The sequence below is a fragment of the Pipistrellus hanaki genome (genome assembly GCF_964339955.1).
Source record: "Pipistrellus hanaki genome assembly, chromosome: 3".
Lineage (NCBI taxonomy): Eukaryota > Metazoa > Chordata > Mammalia > Chiroptera > Vespertilionidae > Pipistrellus > Pipistrellus hanaki.
The window spans coordinates 11,094,023-11,118,363 of NC_140505.1; the positions used below are offsets into that span (position 1 = coordinate 11,094,023).

At 38.4% G+C, this 24,341-nt stretch overlaps 1 protein-coding gene across 1 annotated transcript in view; it reads left to right on the forward strand.

Moving 5' to 3' along the window:
- MSR1 (macrophage scavenger receptor 1) overlaps positions 1-24,341 on the forward strand; it is a gene marked incomplete at its 5' end in the record, with an annotated part of 66,462 nt that overhangs the window by 26,935 nt on the left and 15,186 nt on the right. The window contains 3 exon segments of the mRNA XM_084877013.1: positions 982-1,062; positions 4,392-4,481; positions 8,653-8,706. Coding sequence (XP_084733139.1) covers positions 982-1,062; positions 4,392-4,481; positions 8,653-8,706 — 225 coding nt within the window.

Consider the following 24,341-nt stretch of genomic DNA (forward strand, 5'->3'; position numbering starts at 1 on the left):
TTCTTAGAGCAGAAAAGAAAATTGCTAAGTGTTTCACTTTACAGATAGGGAATAATATTTTTGCCCTGTGCACTCTATATGGAAGAGAGAATACTAGTAGGATACCTTTAGGTTCTAAAGACATGCTCAGTACCATCATTCTAAAGAAATGATCAACACATATCTTATATATGCTTTTACTGGGCACAGAAAATTCAAATGACTGTATTAGTGTTGCTCTTACTCAGTATTCAGGGACATCTTGAAAATTATGAGGCCAACTAGTCATTAATATTCCCTGCAACCCCTCCAATTAGATAGATAAATAGATCTATTTCTCAGTAATATTTTCAAGTAATATTTTACTTGAAAAACTATTCATTTTCACCTGCCTGCCATTCCCCACATCTCTCCCACTTACCCAGAATTTTCTTTCATGTCATTCTACTTGGTGTTCAAAATATCCTGCAAATCCCACGCCCTCAATAAAGCCTTTTCAAATATTGCTGCTACCCATGCTGATCTGAACCTATCAAATACCGGAGTTTGTCACTTTCAACATTGTTTAGTTTGTCTAGTCCATGTGGTTTTGTTTCCCTTGAGGGTATCTGTCATGAGTTATAAGTCCTTATACATTTCTTACACAATATGGAACTCAATACAGTGAACTATGTCAAGCACGTGCACAATACCACATGGGGTTGTGCCATCATTGACTCATTGTCTCTTCTCTGCCCTCAGCTTCTGAGAACCAGGAAAAGTGCTAGGCGCTCATAAATATTTATAGATAATTAGGTTGTCCAATTTAGGGCTGGCTCATTTTTACCAGGATAGGGCATTGCAAGACTCAATATGGGTACGCTTTAGTCTTAATTTATTCTGCATTATTGTATAACAAATAACAAACTCTGTATTTACTTATACAATTATCTTCATAGATGACAAGTTCATTTTACCTGTGTTTTAAAACTGCAATCTGTAATTATAATTTATTTTTTAAAGGGCCTCCCGGACCCCCAGGTGAAAAAGGAGATAGAGGCTTCGTTGGACAACCTGGCCATCCAGGCATGCCAGGTCCAGTGGGTATGATAACAGAAACCTCTCGGTCATATACATGTCCATGTATGTGTGCAGAGTGTCTATACATTGAAGGGCACATTACCTGTTCCAGCCGCCTAATCACTATCATGTGCTGAATGGCAAACACTGATTTGGAAGAAAGTTAAACGCTTTAGCCAGAGCAGCCACACAGAGTGGTTCATAAACCTCAGAAATGTAGGAGGCTCTCTCTACCACGGGCTGAAGACAGTATAAGTAAGGCAGTGATCTAGCTTTAGCTCACTGTGAAGGAGAACATTAAAATCATCTTCACTTTGAATATATTTGAAAGTTACCTGGTTTTTAGGATACAAACATATTCATTAATATAAGTCAAAAGCAAGTTCGCTTATATTCCTTGTATGGCCCTTAAGTGGAATGCATCTGCATAAACCTACGAAATCCAAATGTAAATACTGACTAGAATGCAGGTGATTTTTTTTTTTCTGTGCTTTCAGACATTCTCTGTATTTTAGTTAGAGCAAAGCTGTTTCAAATGATTCTTCTCTGTCTATGTTGTAATCTTGAAAGCAATATTTTGAAAGAAGATCGTAGAAGACAGAAAAGGCGAAAGAGCATAAACTTTCTTTGCTCGCAAGAAAATAAAGAAGACAGTAACAATAACATGATTGTCATGTTATTCTTGGCTAGAAATCAACTACCCACATGCTTTTTGAAAGTGGGGAGTATACTGCATGGTCTAATTATAACTAGGTGGTTTGTGCAGACAAAAGTGTCTAAGTATCATGTATTTCATCTTATTTTTCTGTCTTCTGAGTATATGAAATACTCTCTTTCCCCCCCTCCCTCCACAATCAATGTATTGACCACCCCAGGTGACATCAGAAAAATAATTTTTAAAAATGAAAAGCATGGATTTTACACCTGCCTGACCTTCACATCATTGTGTTTAAAAAGCCACTATATGACATTTATGTGGGAAAAGTTTAAAAAATCATTTTAAAGAAAAAAAATCTATTATATATCTAATGGGTTGTTTGTGTGCTTTGGAAAGTACTGTCAGGTAAGATCTTTTGTTCAGAAAAGTCTTTCTACTTGACTAGCATTAAGCAGATCTTAATAATGGTGCATTAATGGCATAAGCAGGTGAAGTAACCAGTAGTAGTCAGTCAGCTGCCAGAGCTGCTATGGTCAGAGGTCTGTCAGCTCCTCCCTCACAGAGCACAGTTGTCACAGCTTTATAATTCTGTGCTTTCAGACATTCTCTGTATTTTAGTTAGAGCAAAGCTGTTTCAAATGATTCTTCTCTGTCTATGTCCGCCATAAAAGCGGAGAAAGCCTCATCTGGGAGCATCTTCTGCAGCTCTTTCTGAAGTATGGATGCATGAAACACAAAAGAAGGATTTACAAGCCTTAGCTCTCATTAACACCATAAACAGATGCCAGGGCAAAGCTGCTTAGATTCATGGAGTGAGGGCTTAGTCTAGCGCTGTCGGTACTGCTCATTTACACAAATAGGCATTATCCAGGCCCTCATACCAGAAAGATTTCATTTGTGGGGGTGGACTCTTTGAGGTGGTTAGGCCACCACTTCGTTCGGTGGACTGTAGCAGAAGTACCCATGTCATCAGGCATCTCTCTTAATGAATGCCTCCTTCCTTAATTGCTGCATTCTGTTTTGTCCTCTGCCAAATTCCCTAAACAGGCCATACTCGGTACTGGAATAAAGAAGTTAAGAATATATAATGGACTGTCAGGATAATTCTACTTCCTGATTTGAGCAAGTTTATTCAAATTCCACCTGTACATCTGATGAAACCCCTAAACTCAGCTTGACAAAGTCAAAGTCACTTAAACTCACACCAACAATATGAAAATCTGAGAAACTTCACTGGTTATGCTAGTGGTCTTAAATAATACCATCACAATTTTACTTATGTACAGCGTGGATATTATGCTAAAATATGCTTTACCTCAAAATAATGCGATAAAAATTTATTTCAGAGTGTCATTTCCTTGGAGTTATGCCTGGGAAATTATTGCCTTTTACTCGAGATTCTGTTCTTTCCCTGTGCTGGTGCTTTCTAAGCCTCTATGGATCCCATGCACAGAAATACAGTTTCTGCCCTCACAGACCATACAGGATGATGAGTAGTTATATAACAGTGATAAACTTCATGACCAAGGATTCCTGATCTCACATGAGATTTTTGGGGGGCCACTTTTGGGGAAATTTCATCATGTCGGGAATGCTTGGAAGAACACCTCCTAGTTCCTAAAGAAACCTCTTGGTAGCCATTCAATGGACCGATTCTTCCCATTGTGGGATCACAGGGCTGCCTGACCTGCATGCACAGGAGGCACGACCTTCATAAGATGCCTTGAGAGGTGACCAAAGACTCCTTGGCTGTAAAATTCTCATCCCCTGGGGCTGTCCACTTTTCTTATGTGGTCTGTATTTCCCACCATGGATCATGCCTCTGGAGGAGAAAGGAACACTGTCCTCCTGTCAGATGTTGGAGTCCAGGAACCATATTGTATCAGACTTTATCTCCAGGCATGTTTTTATTCTAGCCAATCCTACTGCCAGGCTGACCTAGGGAGGCCCCGCCTCAGGCGTCCTTAGCACAGTGCTTGCTAAAATATACACGTTGTGCCAATGAATTTAAAAAATGGCACTCTAACTATGTACGTACATTAAATAAAACTAAATTTAGCAGCCTTCACAAAAAGCAGGTGAAATACCGTGTTTCCCCGAAAATAAGACATCCTCCGAAAATAAGACCTAGTGCATGGAAAGATAAGACCTAGTGCAACTTTGGGAGAAAAAATTAATATAAGACACTGTCTTATTTTTGGGGAAACAGGGTAATAATTATCCTGTCTAATAAAGAGGGAATATGCAAATTGACCATCACACCATAACAAAGATTGTGGCTTTCACAGCCACAAGATGGTGGCACTCAAATAAATCAATAAAATATATATATTTTTTAAAATAATAAAATAAATAAAAATAAAAGTTATCATTATAGTTACAGCAAATCCTGCCATTTGAAGATTCCTGATTAGATAACATAAGCCCTCTGGTTAAGACACCAAGACTTTTTTCCCCTGATATGTTTTTATTTGTAATAACAATGCTATTTATTGAAAACCTACAATGTAATAAGTACACTTATGTTACTACCTACTGTTTAGATGTAAAATGGATGTTTCTACTTACTGTTTAGAAATAGCATATGGAATTTTAGGAAATATTCTATTCTTTGGAGATTTACCTATCTCATATTCATTAACGACACTATATTGTTTCATTATACTCATTTTCTTTTTATTCATTAACCATGCAGGTCCTCCAGGTCCTAAAGGTGATCGGGGACCAATTGGCTTTCCTGGAAATCGAGGATTCATAGGACCAGCAGGGAAGACTGGGAGGCAAGGTATTATGATAATTGTATTTTCTTCATAGAATATGTAAAATAAATACTGGATCATAGCTATTTCTTCAGCTTCTTATGTAGCAACGGTCATCACACTATGAATGGTAGCACTCAAATGCAATACATTTAGTGGTCTGAAACATTTTGAAACTGGTTATTATTGTCCTGAGGAAAGTTCCTATGTCCTGAAGGGAAATAGTTAAAAAACAACAACAACAGAGGATTTATAAACTCCACACAACCATAAATCACCAGGAAGAATGGTATCTATTTTAGAACAAAGAGAGTGGAAAGACTGGCAAAGACAAACAAGCAAAGTACAAGTACTGCTTTAACCAAAACAAGCCAAACCCTCTTAAGGTATAGTTAGCAAAATACAGATGAGCCTGAAATTCTATCCTATGCAAGATAAACTGCCTGCTGTTATATAGTACTACTTAATAATCAACCTTATCCATGTCCTTTAAGATTTACATACTTGATGATATTATTTCTAGTCCTGACACTACCCAGTAACTTAAGCTTGAAATATTAACTTTGCACAGACATTTAGACTTGAGCAGGTTTATTTTTTCCCAATTTAAATTATGACCAAAAAAATATGATCTTTATTATTTAAAAAATAGTGTGTTTTTAGAGTAGTTTTAGGTTTATAGAAAAATTGTACGGAAAATATATACTTTCCACATACCACCTATCCACGAATAGTTACCATTATTATTTTTATTTTTTAAATATATATTTTGTCGATTTCAGAGAGGAAGGAAAGGGGGAAGTAGAAATAAAAATATCACTGATGAGAGAATCATTGATGGGCTGCCTCCTGCACACCTGCTACTGGGGTTTATCCCGCAACCTGGGCATGTGTCCTGACTGGGAATCTAATTGTGACCTCCTGGTTCATAGGTCAAAGCTCAAAAACTGACCCGGCCGGTTACCACTATTATTCATAACTAGCCTTAGAGTGGTGCATTTGTTACAAATGGTAAACCAATATTGATACATTATTACTAATTAAAGTTATAGGCTACATTAGGATTCACTCTTGGTGATGTTCATCCTATGGGTTTAGACAAATGAATAATGGCATGTATCCACCATTATAATATCATACAGAGAAGATTTACTGTCCTAACCATCCACTATTCCACTTACTCATCGTCACCCAGTTCCTCCTGAACTACTGCTCCTTTTGCTACCTCCATACTTTTACCTTTTCCAGAATGTCACATAATTGGAGTCAAACTATGTGTAATCTTTTCAGAGTGGCTTATTTCACTTAGCAATTTAAGTGAGTGCATTTGAAGTTCTGCATATCTTTTTTGTTGCCTACTAGCTCTTTTTAACGCTCAGTATATCCTAGTGTATGCATGTACTATAGTTTATTTATCCATTCACCTATTGAAGGATATCTTACTTTCTCCCCAGTCTTGGCAATCAGGGAAAAAGATGCGTTAAGCATACATATGCACATTTTTGTGTGAACCTAGAAGTGCAGTTCCCTGATTGCATGGTAAACTCGTGTTTAGCTCTGTAAAAACTGCCAAACAGTCCTTCCAAAGTGACCATACCATTTTGCATTCCCGTCAAGTCAATGAGAATTCCTATTACTCCGAACGAATCCTCAGGCATTTGGTGTTGTTAGTGTTTTGGATTTCAGCAATTCTAATAGGTACACTGAGGTATTTTTGTCACTGTCAGTGTTTATTGACTGGCACTAGCATGAGGCTTAGAGGAAAATCAGCGGGCCACAAATAAGCAACCCACACTGTCTTCCCCAGAGACCTGAGTACCTGAACTGAGTGGTCTATTTAGGTACCAACCACCTCTCAAACCATCCAGCTTTAATCAGGCCTTTTTGTCATCCTAGGAAGAAGTGTTTGTTCATTTGTTGGAAATTATTTGCATCACTCAGGAATTGTGAATTTCCTATATGACAATTGGGGTTCAGTAGAAAAGTTTTTAAAAATCTTAAATTTAAAAAAATTTCAAAGCTATTTATAGATTCCAAGACAATTCAAAATAATTCTGTGAAGTGAGAAAACATATTGTATCAGTGAAACGGAATTTTTGGACTGGAACACCATGCAGTATTCCCCCTGGGCAGATGGCTCCTGGTTCTTTTTCTGTGGGAATCGAAGAATGAAAACCATGGGTGGAAGGAAGGTGGTATATAGCAAAGGCGGAAATTTACTGAAGAACAGATTCCCACATGGGGAAAGGGAAAGATTCTCACAGCACAAACTCCCACATGGGGAGGGGAAAGAGTCCCGCTGAGTTCCTTTTCCTAATGGCTTATAATAAGGGCTGCAGATCTTGGTGCCTTGATATCCCCTCTGATTGGTCACTATTTCCTTGGCCTGGTTACTATAGTAACTTCTGAGCTCAGAGGTCAAACTCACAGGGGACATATGTGGTTCTCTCCCCCACTCCTTCCTCATTGTTTTCCTGTTCCCCTTCAGGTTTCTTCTTCTCCTTCTGGATGAAGGGCTTCCTTCCCTTTATTTTGTAAATATAGATCTTCTGCTATTTCTAGCTCCCTCATTCTATGGAAATGTACCTATTGCAGCTTTTTAGCTCCCCTATTCTATGGAAATATATCTTCTGGTGCTCTGCAGCCCTGTGTTTGTGTCCTTTGATTTCTAAAATTTCCCAAAGCCTGTCTTTTTTACCCCTAAAAGTTCCTGTTTCATCTGTATTCTAAGTTTAAAATGAAAATGGTGTATTAGCCTGCTATGTATCTCAAATAGCTGGTCATTTACTCTCCTTGGAAAATCATAGTAAGATAAATATAGCATAGTCACTTCTGTCAATGGCCACAGAGAAATGCAGAAGCAGTTAGCTCTGATGCAGTATGCTAAGTCATAAGCCTTTAGGAAGCAGGACAAAATGCTATGGGAGCAGAGAGTAGAGAATGATTGATTCTGTGCAGCAAAACATGTTAGTGTTAGCGCAGACCCTGAAAATTGCATGGAATTTGATCAACTGCAGGGGCTGTTAAAACAGCCTGCTGGGTTTGATACCCAGCATTTCTGATTCAGTAGGTCATGGATTGCATGCCCAGAAATTCGTTCACAGCCCAGTCTTTGGGATGAACCACTCTAAGGAGATGGAAAAGAAGACAGATAAATGGTAATGGGAATAGAACAACACAGCTTAGATTGAGGTGGAAGTCACCAGGATTCCTGGGGTAGGGAGGAAGGCAAAGTTAAGAGAACAACTAAGATGAATAATGACCAGCCAGCGTGGCTCAATGATTGAGTGTGGATCTATGAACCAGGAGGTCACAGTTTGATTCCTAGTCAGTGCATGTGCCCGGGTTACAGACTCGATTCCCAGTAGGGGGTGTGCAGGAGGCAGCCGATCCATGATTTTCTCTCATCAGTGATGTTTCTATCTCTCTCTACCTCTTTCTTCCTCTCTGAAATCAATCTTATATAATAAAAGCCTAATATGCAAATCTACCAAATGGCAGAATGACCAGTTGCTATGATGTATAGTGACCATCAGGGGGCAGACGCTCAACACAGGAGCTGCCCCCAGCCTGCAGGCCCCAGACCAGCCAAGGAGGATGCCAGCAGTCCCTTCTACAGCCCCCTTCCCCCGCATTGCCCTGCTGGTCACCCTGCAGAGGGAGGAACTGCGGCAGAGGGGCTATCGAGGTGGCAGTGGCCAATGAGTGCCAGTGCCGACCCCGATCACCCCACCAGTTGTCCCACAGATTGTCCCTGATTGCCTGCCAGGCCTAGGGACCCTACCCATGCATGAATTTTGTGCATTGGGCCTCTAGTAAAAATATATATTTTTTTAAAAAGAAATAGGAATATTTATTTTACAAGAAGATGAATAAGTCCAAACCCAGTTGATTAACACCTTAGTTTCGCCTTCTTGTAGGAAAATGGATATTTAATGCCCTTGTACATCATTTAAGATAATGTGTGTAAAGGATCTACCCAGAACAGTGCCAGGTTTGTAATAGGGCTTCTAGAATAATATAATAATAATTATCATCATCAACATTAGCATTATATTAGAATTCTGCAGGTTGTTATAAAGTGATATTCTAGATTATTCTGTGATGTTCTGTCTCCATTTAAAGTAAGCAGTGTGAATTGTCAGTATTTTAAAAAGTGTTTTTTTTGTTTGTTTTCTTTTTCTATTTCCCCCCAAGGAAATCCTGGACAAAAAGGCCAGAAAGGGGAAAAAGGGAGTAGAAGCATAGCATGTAAGTTTATAGTTTCTTGTTTTTTTGTTTTTTTCTGTGCACCTCTGTAATAAACAAGCTTTGATAGTAGAGGTCTGGGCTTGAGGCAACAGCTGAGAAAGAACTTCAACATTGATCCATAGAGAGTCTGGAAGTCAGCCCCATTTTCCACACATACAGTGTGCTAATTGGAGTAAAACAAATAGATTAAAATTGCACAACACTTTGAATCTCATTACCCATTTGTGCTTTGGTTTTGTGATGAGCACAATTTTCTAAAAAGTCCATGTAGAAAACTTCAATTTTTAACCTGTTAACCGAGCGGGACCTATAAATACGTCAAACGTAAACAATATCAGGAACGGGTAGGATGTATGCATACGTCCTTGAAATATATGTTGCGCCCCGAGAGGGACGGTATATATTTTTTGTAATCTTTTCTTTTTTAAAATATTTTATTGATTTTTTACAGAGAGGAAGGAAAGGGGAGGGATAGAGAGTTAGAAATATCAATGAGATGAGAGAAAAACATCCATCAGCTGCCTCTTGCACACCCCCCACTGGGGATGTGCCGGCAACCAAGGTACATGCCCTTGACCGGAATCGAACCCGGGACCTTTAGGTCCGAAGGCCGACGCTCTATCCACTGAGCCAAACCGGTTTCAGCTATTTTTTGTAATCTTTATCATTGTTTGTAAAATTTATAATTTTTTAATTCAACGTGTCCATTTTTTTTTTGTCGGTATTCTTTTCTATTTTTTTTTTTTGTAATTTTGTATTTTCCTTTGTGCTTTATATATATATAAATAAACAAAAATATATATATATATGTTTCATTAAGTATAAATAAAAAAATAATATGAAATTACGTCCTCCCGGTGTGACGTACTGACACGTCCTAGTGAAAGAGTATGCTCCCTTTACAGGTTGCGTCATTAAATGGGAACTCCCTGGTTAACAGGTTAAGCCAATTTCTATTTGATGAAGGAATAATTACAGCCACCTTACCTGTTACCTGAGCCAACAGAAATATTAATATAGGAACCTGGACAATGTAAGAACCCTGACAGACTAATTCTCAGATGGCTGGGGGCTTTGTGTTTTGTTTTATTTAACTAAAAATGTGAAAAGTGGTATTCTGTGTCAGAGGCCTTCAAAACTGCAAAAGAAGAGATTTCACAAAAGGAATCTCTGTTCAATGGAGGCTAATCTCATATTGCAGTGTAGAGAATCTGTAAGTTGGGCCTTCCAAACTAAATACTAGACAAGATGTCTTCAATATGCCAAAGGCAATCACTGTCTTGGCCAAATCTACACAGATATAATGAAAGGATTATGAAAATGAATAAGGAATTCCTACTTCTCAGAATTCAAGGGTTGCTCCCCTGGATTCGCAATAGGAGCTACTTGAGATGTTTGTGTGTATGTCTGTGGGAATAGCTGATACACATACACACGGATCATAATCCTTACCCATGTCAGTAATATGACTCTATCTTTTTGCTCTCAATGGCTATACATTATTCCATTGTACAGCTATACAGTAATTACTATATCATTCAATCCTCTAGTCATGAGCACTTGAAGATTTTTGCTTGCTTAGATTTGGGTTTAATAAACTGTGCTACATATAGCATTCTCATGCATGATCTTGTGGTAATATTTTTAATAGAGAATTTTCCAGAAGTAGAATCAATATACAAATTATGGCAAATTCTTTAACATACAAACAAATCTATCAGTTTTTCATAATAATTATCATTTAAAAATACAGTACCAATTTCTCTGCATTAACAAAAGTAATTATTTTAACCTAATGCTGTGTGTGGATGCCACCTTTAGAAAATTTAGCGTCACCATTGTCAATACCAGACATTAAAGTATGTATAACCACATGGCTTTTTCATCAATTTTGCGTTGTTGATCTCTTTGCCCTTGAATTAAGTAATACTAGCATTGTGTTTCTCCTCAAAGTGCTTTAGTGTTATTCAATGATTATTAGTGTTGTTATTATATTAAGATAGTGGAGACATTAGTATATCTTTTTTCCTTTGATCACTTTGAACTACTGTATACTTTCCCCCCACTTTTCCCCCTTTCTCCTTGTCATCCATTTATTTTCAGTTGAGCCCCTTATATAACTCACTCTTCCCTATCTTTATGTTTTTCTCTATCATTATCTTACCTTTGTCTTTGGTTCTTCTTTATCTCCTTTTCTCCTTTTCTTGAGACTTTCTCTGAGCTACTTAACTATGACTGGTTAATCTTGGCAAATACAGGACTTCTTTATTTTGTAGTGTGTAAAGCAAACACATTCACACAGTCTTCTGTTGCCTGAGGTTATCAAATGCTTTTTAGATGTGTTCAGAAATGTTTTCAATTTCAGATACTTTCATAGATGTTTGAAGTTCATGTGCACTCTTTCTTTGTCAAAGCATTAAGAGAGATATTTCTGTATATAAGTACATATAGCCTCCAGACTCCACGGAGAGAATATAACTCTATGATGTTTCAAAAACATCTATACAATATGTTCTGCTTTTCACTTAAAGTTAACATGCCAGTCATCTGCCCATGTCAGTACACATGGCTCTACCTTTTTGTTCTCAATGTATATACATCATTCCATTGTACAACCATACCGTAATTATCATAATATGTCATTCAGTTCACTAGGCATGAACACTTGATGATTTTTCTTTTTTGCTTTGAAATAGCTTTAATAAACAATGCTAAATACAGCATTCTTCTACATGATCTTGTGGGAATATTTTTTAGTAGAGAGAATTTTCCAGAAGTAGAATCAGTAGTTCAAAAATGACATGCATTTTGCAATTCGATAGATTCTTGCAAATGGCTCCTAAAAGATTGTACCAATTTATTCTGTATGAAAGTGCCTGATTCCCCACATCTTCAATTGATTCTGATATATGAAAATTTATATTAAATTATTTTAATATACAGTTTTTATATGTTTCAGGCATTATTTAAACATAATACAAATAATAATTGATTTCCTCTTTTATATACGTGTCAGGACCGGTATCACTCCCTGATCATATTAGGGCAGGACCCTTTTAAGATCAGGTGGGCTGACGGGACACCTTCTGCTACCATCTCATTAAAAGGCCCTTCACCTCTGGACAAGTCACCAGTACAACTGACTCCAAGATCCCTTTGTGGCTCCTCCAAACAACCTTGGTTCCCGCGTGGTGCCCAGCTTCCTCCTGGTTTCCTCTACTGGTCCTGGGTACTGTTTGGGCCTCTGTTCTTATGCTCATACCTCTCCCTACTCTAGTATCCCACCATCACTACCACCCCTTAGCATTCCTAACTGGTATCCTTCCATTGTATGGCTGGCATGTTTTTCCAACCAGCCCTCAGCGCCAAGCAAGGTATCCTCTGCCACCCACTCATCCAGTGCTTGCCGAACCAATTTTGTCCATTGGGTTCTAAGAGAAATCCCATGGGTACTGACTAAATGTGGGTTCTTTACTTTAAAATTATGCCTCAACCAGCAATAGGGATAACAAGAGAAAATCCATTCATTCATTCAACATATGTTTCTCTTATACCTCCTGGAGCTGAACTTCACAACTAATAAGATTGCTGTTGTATCTGGCTTACTGAGCTAATCATCTCTGAAAGATATAGACATGTAAATAGACAATTATAAAGTATAGTGGAACTGTATTGGAGGAAGAACAGGGCTCTCTATAGGTGTTTAGAAGAGATCAAAATATTTAATTCCTTAGGAGATTAATTTAAAAAGATAAATTGATTTTGATTTGCTTAGTTTACCTTCTTGTCTTCTTACCAAATTACAGCATTTTTTCCAAGTTTTATAGTGAGGTAATAATTCATTGAACACATTTTGAATAAAAAACAAAACTTGTTTTCTTAAATTACCTGGCTATTTCAAGTAATGATTTTTTTTGTCATTAAAAAGTAATGCTGATATATATATATAAATTAATTTTAAAAAGCTCTTTATATCTTGTGCTATAAATATCAAATATAGATCCTGGAGAAAAGAAATATTTTAGTAGAACTGGAAATATTTTGTGTAGGTGAAGAAAGGGCTAAAAATGAGAAAGGATGAAAGATTAGAAAAGGAAGATCAAGAAAAAAGAATAGGAAATATGTGGGATTCCATGTCATTCTTGACTATCTCTCTATTAATAGGTCACATTTTCACAACTCCTCCTTCCTTCAAGGTTTAACACATAATCCCAGGATTCACAGCATTAGGATCTAGTAGAACTCTGAGTAGTGTGCCTGTATGTATCTCACCAGTTCCATGCCCTTCCCTGTGAAACGGACGTCTTACCACCTACCTCACAGGGTTGTTGTGAGGATCACGTGAGATACTCTGTGTGTAGGTGCTCTATATAACCATAAAGTGCTTTAAATACATAAGGTATGGCTCACAGTGTTCTCTTTTGAACTGATTGCTATTCCTTGTTGGTATAATGTAGACATTTCAAATCTGTAATACGAAGGAGTGAAAGCAAAATGAAAGTTCAAGAAGCCAAAGAAATGTCATGGACAGAAAGAGAGATGCTAGAAAATAAGATAAGATTTCACATTAGACAGAGCAATGCAGGTGTGACCAGATCACAAATCAAGGAGTTTGAGCCAAGCAGAAGAGCATAAATTATAAATAAAAACAGCAACCTACCTGAGTGCATGCAAGGGGCCAGAAGCTGTCAGTAGAGGTCAAGAAAAAAAAAAAATGTCAGGCTCATAAAACAATAGTTCTGGCTCTGAAAGACAAAGCATGAGCCCAAGACACTGCTGATGAGAAAGCTGCTGAAATGTTGAAATAAATCAGAATTGTCAGTGGTACTCTGGGTCTGGGCCTCCATGACACCACAGCCTCAGGGGTTAGGAGGGAGAAAAGGAAGAAGGGGAGAAATTAGCCAATTGTCAGGCAGTCCTAAATATTAGCAAGCTGGCAACATTGACTAGCCGGTTAGTGCAAACATCTGAAACTACTAGTTGTATCTCTTTGTCCATGGTTTAAGTGGACAGGACCTCCTCCCTGCTCTGCCCTGGGGAGCAGGTGTAAGCCGAGCAGCCTGTTCACTAGCCAGCAGACCTTGGTCCGTGTTGGCCACAGAATGGCTCAGACCCCGGACAACCTGGAGACAAGCCCAGAGGGTTCCATTCATAAGTTACCTGACACCTCAGACTACAAATAGATTCTTAGTGTGTGGCATACTCACCTTCTCCAATCACTAAATAATTACAATGACGAGCATTTAGAGAACTTCTGCTGTGCAGCAGGGGCTTTTGATGCATTATCTCACTTAACCCTCAGAAGAGTGTTTGAGGTAAGTACTGTTATTATTCCCATTTTATAGATTAGAAACTGACACTTCCGCTGCTTACTAAGTGGAAGGGCAGAAACTTAAAGCCATGCTATCGATCCCCAAAGTCCCTGTGTGTAACTACCACTCCATTCAACACTCCCACGCCCGTTTTATGTCTTCTTTAGTGTCAATACCACATGTCTGTATATGGAGGCTATGGAGAGAGGAAGGAGGAAGAGAGACATGTTTGTCATGAGTGCAGTTTTCCAGAATGGGCTTATGAATTTAAAGACCCCAGAAAGATAAACATTCATACAGCACGACTTCCATTAGATCAAATTCCAGAAAGCACTCTCAGTGAATCTTTACGTGTGTATGTTTCCATCTTCATCTACCCCTCCATCTATTGTCTGCAGTTCCTCCCCCAAGAATATTACTGATTGCCGGGACTGGTTTGGCTCAGTGAATAGAGCATTGGCCTGTGGACTGAAGGGTCTCAGGTTCAATTCCGGGCAAGGGCATGTACCTTGGTTGCGGGCACATCCCCAGTGGGGAGGGTGCAGGAGGCAGCTGATCGATGATTCTCTCTCATCGATGTTTCTAACTCTCTATCCCTCTCTCTTCCTCTCTGTGAAAAATCAATAAAATATATATATTTTTAAAAAGAATATTACTGAGAAATACAGTCTCCCCAGGATGCACACAAAGCTTCCATTATCAGCAGGGAGAGTTATGTGCAGGGGAAAAGGAGCCACCTGTTACTATTCTACCTTTATTTCACTTACAGGCTCAGTTTTTAACATTTTCCAATATAATTTGGCTGCTTTGTTGTCCCTGTTTTACTGAGTCTCCTTTTCATCTCCTCACTTTTCTCCGTGGCCCCAGTTGTGACAGCACAGCAGAGCGTACCTGAGTAGCAATGGCTCCAGGAAACTCGGACAAGTGCTGCCCATTCTCCACAGTTATGTAATGTTTAAAGCTTTGTATGATTCTACAGATTGTTGCTAAACATATAGAGTGTTCCATTCACACAATAGTTCCCGGATGGTGTGTGTAGCTAATATGCTTTGTAAGGTGAAATAGAGATTTCAATCAGTAATGGATCCAGCAGTAAGCACTTGTCCCGTTTAGTCCTTAGCACAGCTAATTCTCACAGCGGCTCTCAACAGAGCCACTTAGAAGGGGGAAATTCGTTCCAGCTCCAGCCAGGTCTTCTACACCAGGAAAACCTGAAGTTCATCCAGTTATGTGCCAGAATGCAGTGGGAGTGGAGAGACCCAATGTGCCACTTCACATTCCTCCACAGCCTCAGAGGACACGCGGGTTTCCTGACCTTTAGAGACCTGGGCACTGCTTCCGATTCTGCATGAACATATCTCAGACTAGCACAGGGTCGTTTAGTTCATTCCAAGTAAAGCACAGTCTGAATAGAGAGCTTCACAACCTATCCCTCGCCCCCTCAGCCTGGCCTCTGGAAATGCCCTGCCCTGCAACCTGAGTCTTAAGACTAAATTCCCTAGACCAGTGGTTTTCAACCTTTCTAACGACACTTCAATACAGTTCCTCGTGTTGTGGTAACACTCAACCATAAAATTATTTTCGTTGCTACTTCATAACTGTAATTTTGTTAGAATTATAAAAGAGTCTCTAAAAAAAAATAATAGGCAAGATTTAAGCTGAGCAAATGGAAGCAGTGTTTGCTGGAGCATTCTTGGCTGAATTTTCGTTGAGTTTTCGAGTGATCTGTCCTTAAATACCTCTGGGCACAGCTGTTAGACACAAGTTATGGCCTCTCCTGTCGAGTGCAGGGTAATAAAGACTACTCACGCTATTGTCTTCTCACAATTCCTATAAGTCAGCCTGGTAGCAGCTTGCAGAGCTCTGGACAGTTACGAGCATAAACAAAACATAGCCTAGAGTGCCCAGGAGAATGGGTACTGTCTTTTCATTTACTTCCGGATCCAATTCAAGGTACAAACACTCAGTTCCTTTAAAAATTATTTTATCTTCATAAAAAGCCAGAACATCTGACTGAGTGGTCAGCCCTGCCAAGAATCAGACAGATTAAATGTTAGTGGGCCAAATTTGGGACATTTTTCTCCACGAGATCCACAGCTCAAATTCCCTACAGTCTATGCTTTCATAGGTTTCTACAATAACTTTCAGAATTAAGCATAATTATTCTATCACTACCATTTATATAGTACTTTAAAGTTTAATATACCAGTTTTTTACATATTGTCATATTTGAAACCTCAATTGTCGGAAGTAGGCGTTATGTTTATTTTTATAAATGAGTAAATGAAGCCACAAAGAGTTAGGTCACTTACATCTCAACAGCTTATAAAGATGGACATGAAGGCTTCTATGAGACCTAGCTGAGGCCTACATTTTCAGAAATCAGAAAAAAAATAATAATGTAATTTATGCTTTTTTATGATGTGAGTTTTCTAAATTAGCTTTGTTTCATATATTCATGGATGACTTTATTATTTTTATGCCTTAGGGTTTTAAGTGAAGAGCAAAAATTAAAATACCTTACAAATAAGTAAATAAAATTCCCCTTTATAAAATTTTAAATATTCTCCTACATAACTCTAGAAATTAAGACTCACTTAAAAATGACATGTTAAAAATAGTAAGGTTGCTTTAAAATTATGACAAATATCCCTTGAAGAAGCAATGTGATTTTTGAAATACAGACCTTTTGATTTAATTGGTATTTTGAAAATCCAGTGGTAGGAGCAGTTTATAGCTGATGACACTCTGAGGAGAACTTACACCAGGGACCATGCTCTGCTTTTCTGGACTCGCTCGATTTTTCAGTTTTGTTTTCCACACATATGCTTATTCTTAAACATCACATTCCTATGAGAATCTGTTCAACTAGAAAGGTCTTCTGAAATACCAAGTTCTTTCATCTTAAATATTTACCATTTTTTTAGTAATATGTTAAGTCCTATCTTATGATTCCATTCAAAAAAACTTGACAAATCAATATTGAAAATAATAGCCTTCTGCTATTTTTGAACTTGCATAAATTGAATTAATACACTCCTATTCATGATTAAGTTTGATTTACTCAGTATCATGAGTTTAGTACAGTTAATTTGAAGCAACAAATTCTCAACCTTTAGTTATTCAGCAGTTGAACTATGGGTGTTCAGTATAATCATGGCTGACTTTGCTAACTAATTTGCAGTGTAACCAGCTATTCTGCAGTCTCAACTCGTAGGGGTCAGTTTGTGCTTTAAAACTGAAATGAAATTATTTGAGCAATAGCCTCATGCTCTAAAACAATTTGAATGATTCCTGTCTAAAATAGTTACTTGAAAACATAGGAAGCTTATATTCCTCTATATATCCTCATTCAAATCCCTGCCACCTCTGTGATAATGGGTGTAATTGTGCTTCTAAAAACTCATGGGCACCTAAAACCTCAGAATGTGACCTTCTTTGGAAATAAGGTTTTGCAGATATAATTAAGTTCATATGAAGTCATTTGGATTCAGATAGGCCCTAACGCTAATGAATGACACCTTTATAACAGGAGGACACTCAGAGACACAGTGAGGATCCTGTGAAAACAGAGGCAGAGATTGGAGAGATGCAGTTGCAAGCTGAGAAGCCACTAGGAGCTGGGGAAAGGCAAGGAAGGATGTGATTTCAGACTCTGGCCTCTAGAGCTGTGAGAGATGCATTTCTGTTGTTTTAAGCCTCACACTGTGAGCATTTGTTACCACAGCCCTAGTTTCTCCACTTTATTCTGTCCTGGGATTTCCAGAATGTTTGTCTCTCTTAACATCCAGAGTCAGCTTCAAAATCTGTTACATTCCTTGCTGGAAGCCAATTCCAGCATGTCATAATTGCAAGAGTTTCATCAAAAGGTTGATGGAACTTGAGGACTCAACAAGGGCTGAGTCACGTATGTTATCACCTGCTGGAATGGCTAAAGGCATTTCCCCAAACCTGAAAAGGATGATTGTTTGCTGCCAGACAGCTCAGGGCATCTTAATCTACATGCTGTTGTCTCCTATTGGCCAAACACCTGAACAACCATAGGCTATTCCCCAATCTAACAATGCTTCTGTAGAAACACTACCCTGTGAAGTGTATATCTCCACCTTGCTTTAGGACAAGTTTTGTTAATAAAAAGCAAGGGGTCCTGAGGCAAGGAGAACTTAGCTCCTTTAGATAGACTCCTCTGACCCCCCAATGCCTTTAAAAATTATCTTTCCTCTCTGGCCAGGCAGGCCAGCTGGCCCCATCCCCGATCAGGGTCTGGGGGGCCATTGGGAGTGGTGCCAGCAGGGGGGAGAGGTTGTGGGCTGTTGGCTGGCCCTGGCCCTGCCCCTCATCGGGGTGGGGAGACTGATTGGGAGCAGGGTCTGCTGGAGACAGGGGCCATTGGAGGGGCCAATTGGGGCCCTGATTGGGCCTGTTGGCTGCCATGGTACTCATCATAGCGACTGGTCGTTCCATAATTGAAATAAATTGTAAGTGTCAATATAGTCATTTAACATTTTATTATCATCTTTCCCCCCATTCTACACGATCTTTTTGACAATTGGTCTTAATGTCTCAAAAACTATCCATCTACTGTATAACTGTCTATTTTGAGATAATATATTTCTGTTTTACTTCCCCCTTTAAAAATAAATCTGTAATAAAAAAATAAAAATAACTTCTGAACTTGTTAACTTTTATTATATTTGGTGTCATTTCCTCAGATTAAGTTATAAGCCATTTTATAGAGTATCTGCTCTATTACATATTTTTATTTGGTATCATGTGGTCATAGAAATATGAATGTGCTATTTAAATAAATATTTCATATTGATTTATTTTATATACACACTTTAGAAATTATAGTACTACATTCTTCCCTCCAGAATTAGGAAGTAGAAATAGTAAGATTGCCTTTAAAAAGTTAAATTACAATGAATCAGAGCAGAGATAAATGTCAAATCAATTCACCTGACTGGATGTATTAACATATATAAAGAAAAATGTGTTAACCGAAGAGCTTGCTGTCCAGTCCCAGAGGCAAAATCTCATTGCTATGTCTCATTGTAAATTAATAAATTAATTAAATGAAGAATTCACTTATTGTAATATGACTTCCTATAAAGATTGCCCATGGGGAGAAAATGGCCTTGTCAAGCAGATACAAATATTTCGGGTTTTGAGGCAATCACATTTCTCCTTGTAAATTGAATTGACATTTAGTCTCAAGATTCTGTTTAACATTAGTCTGCCACTAAGAGATAAATTCTCTAACCCTACAAAATCAGGTTTTGGAATATGTAAGGCTTTTGGTGAGACCTTCCCACCAGATCCTGCTGCCTTGGGGACTTTCAGTAGACAGCTATGTCGTTTTTCTCCATAAAAATACTCACGATTAATTCAGTTAAATCAATCTTTTCCTTCACAATTTCCCTTACTGCTTCTACATATAGAGACTATATTCCCTCTAGAGACTTGTAAAATACTAAATTTTATTATTTCTATTGTTTGATATTTTAAGCACTTACCAATTTAATTCATTCAGTTAATGCAATTTGCATATCAAGAAGAGCTCACCATTCATTTATTCATTCATTTATATCATAACTCTTTATCAAGTGAAAATATAGACTTTGTCAAGTGCTAAAAAGATAGCAATAAGGATTTCTGTCTAGTGAAGAAAATAAACTATTTGACAGTGTTTTGATAGGCCAGCTTGCTGTGGGAGTTAGAAATGGGAATCCTGTACAAACTGAGGGGGTGGGGGGAGAGAGAATTGAGGATGAAGAAATGGGAGATTTGGCCGAAACCGGTTTGGCTCAGCGGTAGAGCATCGGCCTGCTGACTGAAAGGTCCCGGGTTCGATTCCAGTCAAGGGCATGTACCTTGGTTGCGGGTACATCCCCAGTGGGGGGTGTGCAAAAGGCAGCTGGTCGATGTTTCTCTCTCATCAACGTTTCTAACTCTTTATCCCTCTCAAATCCTCTCTGTGTAAAATCAATAAAATATATTAAAAAAAAAAAAAGAAAGAAATGGGAGATTTGTGTGTGGGGGAGGGAAAGGTGCAGGGATGTGGTGAGGGGGAATAGAAGGAACATTTCAGAAAAGGACCAAAGCTCCAGGAATTAAGGAGTGTAAGGCTTATTTGGGCAAATTGAATAATCTATATATAAAAGCCTAATATGCAAATTATCCCCATGGCAGCCTGGGAAGGGAGGTCCCAGCTAGCAGTCGGAAGGCCTCAAATGACTCTGATCGCTGGCCAGGCCTAAGGACCTTACCACTGTTTGAATTTTGTGCACCGAGCCTCTCGTTATATTATAAAATAAAATAAAAAGCAGGAGTGAGGGGTGTAGAGGTTCCCAAAGGGTTCGAATAGAGAGGGAAGCAGAGATGAATTATGACCTTGGTTATTTCAAAGATCACTTGGCAGGCTTATCCCTACTGAAATCCTTGTCTGTTGTGTTTTTAACTTTTTTTATAAAGGGCCAGATAGCAAATAAGCCAGAAGGTCTCTGTCACAGCTATTCAACCTGCTGTTTTAGCCTGAAAGGAGTCCTAAACAACATACAAATGGGTGTGGCTGCATTCCAATAATACTTCATTAGTACAATAGACAACAGGCTGAAATTGGCCTTGGGCCATAATTTATTCTTCACTGGTATAGCAGACTTTCCTCAGAATAATAGGTAATCATGCTTTTAAGTAACAAAGGTCAAATAAAAAGAAACATTAATGAGTAAGGTGATTAATATCACATAGAACATATTTATTCCAATGCTTTCAAACAGAAAACGATAACCTCAAAATTTTCAAAACTTGTAAAAATAAAAACTTTGTACTTGTATACCATTTTAAAGAATGCACTATTTCTTCTAACTTTCATAATGATCTGAAAAATGCATGAATCTTGAAGCAGGATTCGTATATTATTCAAATTTTTCCAGGAACCCATTTAAATGCCTGGTACAGAAAAGTTATGTGAAGATACATTTAAGAGCAAATATCATTTTCCCTTTTAAGCAGCTATTAGGTTAAATGTCCCAATAAGGCCCATAAACAAACAGTGTCAGAGACAGAACCAGTGTCCAATAACCTGTCTCCTGGATTTTAATTTATTTTTCATATCTACAGTCACAGATATGAAAAAGAACACAGAGCTAACCATGTAGTATAATTAATATTGCATAAATACACAAAGATTATTAAAATGACTTTCATGGAATGAGCTATTGTCTTTGCTCAAAACTCTTCAACTAGGAAATGCGTCTGACCCTCACTCCAGAAATACCATGTAAATGCTAGTGACACTGTCTTTGGCCCAAGCTATTAAGACTATAGATGGAGGGGCGGAGCTTGAAGATGGCGACCGAACAGTCGGACTTGTTCTGACTCTGGTCCCAGAACAGATAAAAGTAACATCTGAGTCGCTCAGGGAGGGTTGATTGGCAGCTGAGGGGCAGCAGAGGTTTCAAGGAAGCTAGGCAGCGATCCGCTGGACAGGATTTCCAGCCGGTGGCCAACACTGCCACAGCGGCGGCCGCGGCGGCTGCGGCGGCGGCAGAAGCAGCGGCGGCGGTGCTGTGAGAAAGGAGTGGCTTCTCTGAGGCCTGGAAAGCCCACTGCGGAGAGATCCATCCAGTAGCTGAGACGCCCGACTTGGCGCTGGCGCGTGGATTCAAAGGAGTTCTTCGGTCACCCACGGAAAGGTCAGAAATTGCAGGGAAAGCCTGAGAGATCGCGGTCCCGCGGTGCAGGCAGCCACAGTAGCCGGGGAGTTCCGGCCCCGCCTCCATGGAGCGCCCGCAAAGCTGAGCCCTAAGAAGGCTGCAGCGACATCTAGTGCTGGGTTTGGCATAAGCTTCCCCAGAAGCGGGAATTTTTTTTTTTTTTTTTTTAAAAAGCCAGGGGACACGGGACAGAGTGTTAAGAATCGCGGCTGTCCCGCCAAGGGCGGAACATCTGGACACCTCGGCGCCTGATCCCCTTCACCCCCTAGCTTCGGAATACTAGGGAAGATCAGCCTAGTTGGGCATATCCGGGGAATTTGCAGGGAGGAAGTGCCTCCCTGGAAACAAGGGATCGGAGCCAGAAGAGATAGTCTGGGAGCCAGCTGGCACCCTGCCAGCTAGAGCCATAGAGAAAGAAGGCCGGAGCAACCAAAAAGACTGGGAGGTCAAACCGGAAACACTGACACCTAAGAGCTGAATTACAAACTGCCCTTCTTTTTTTTTTTTTTTTTTTTCCTTTCTTTTCTTTTGTCTTTTAATTAATCAAAAATAAATGGACACAAATATCTAAGATATAGTCTACTAAAAATTAAGGACTACCTTACAAAACTGAGGTGCAGTGGAAAGCTGGGAACTGCAAGACTGTCTGGTCCGAGAATCAGAAGTGCCAAATACATTAACTGAGGAAGTGAGTGACCAGTACTGGTCATTTTTATGCTAATTTTGCTATACTTTATTTTATTTTCATTTTTTACATCTTTTATTTAATTTTCATTTTTCATATCTTTTACTTAAGAAACAATTTTTTTTCTTTTTTCCTTACTTGATTTTACCTTTTCAATTACTACATTTTTCAATCTCTATCACTATTACTACTGCTATTTTGCAATTTTTTTAAAAAAAAAATTTTTATTTATTTTTTTTTTCTTTCTTTCTTTTCTTTTTTTTCTCTCTCTAGTACCATTTTATTTTTTCTTTATTTTACATTGGGAGTAACCTTCATTCTATTTTAATCTCTACTATAGCATCATTCAACCCTATCTCAACTCAACCTTTACACTATCACTCTCTTACTAAACTTTACCCTTTAGTCTACAGTTTATCCTATCCCTTTCCGGCTTTAGTTTTTCCTCTATTCTCTCTCTATACCCCCTGCTAAAGCTCTCACTATACTTATAGACCTAAGTTCCAACCCCTGATCCAAGTGTATAAATACCAATCTCTGCACTATATTAACTAGTTAAAAAAAAAAAAAAAAAAAATCCATTCTCCCCTCTATCCTTTTCGCATTGTATGTGTGAAGGTTGATTATTGTGAATTTTTATGCCTTTTAGTGAAATTGTTATGCTTATTCCTGTATTGTTATTGTTGCTTTGTATTTTTTTTTAAATCCTCTGTTTTTGTTTGTTTATTTTACTTCTGTATATCATAGCCTTACTTAATAATAGTGGATATTGTAGTTTGTATTAATCTCCAAGTATTGTTACTGGCATTGGCTGGGTCCAGAGGTTTTTCTATGGCAATTTTCTCCACATATATATATAGTTTGTTTCCCATTTCTCTTTTAGTTTGCTTCTTCTCTCTCTTTCTCTCTCTCTCTCTCCCTCTTCTTTTTTTCCCTGTTTTCCAACTTCATTTTGTCATTACTTTTTTCTTCTTCTTCTTTTTCTATCTCTTTATCCCTCTTTTTTTTTAATTTACTTAATTTTTTTTTTTAATTTTAATTTTATTTTTTTTAATTTTTCTTTATTTTATTTTTACCTTTATTCCTTCTCTCCTATCCCCTAAGTTGCCTTTCTCTAGTGGTCACCTTTATTAGAGGTTATTAATATTGTAAATACATTCCTGTTAAGTGCCGCTTGTGTTGTACCTGGTAGTGTTGTATTTTGTACCTCAAAATCAACTCAGGAGAAGGAATACCACATAACCAGACATCCTGAAAAGAGAGGCCATGGGGAGACAAAAACATAGTCCGCACTTGAAAGAAAAGCAGGCATCACCAGAAAAGGAAGTAAACGAGCCAGAGGTAAGCAGCCTGCCAGAGCAAGAATTCAGAGTAATGATCATAGCATGGCTAAAAAGAATGGAAGAGAAATTTGACAAAAGCCAAGAAGAAATGAGAAAGAACCATGAGGAAATGAAGGAGAGCCATGAGGAACTGAAGAAGAACCAAGAAGAAATGAAAAGTGACATCGCTACCATGAAGAACTCAATAGAAAGCATCAAGAGTAGACTAGATGAAGCAGAGGACCGCATCAGTGAGCTAGAAGATAAGATGGAAAAAAATACCCAAGTAGAGCAACTTCTAGAAAAAAAGATTAAAAAGCAGGAGGAGAGCCTACGGGAGCTTTGGGACAAAACAAAACAAAATAATATTCGAATAATAGGGGTTCCAGAAGGAAAGGAAACTGAGGTAGACATGGAAAAAGTATTTCAAGAAATAATGACAGAAAACTTTCCTGAAATAGAAAAGAAAAAACCCACACAAATCCAAGATGCCCGCAGAGTCCCAAGCAAAATGAATCCCAGAAGACAGACTCCAAGGCACATTATAATTAAATTGGCAAACAACAACGACAAAGTAAGAATCTTAAAAGCAGCCAGA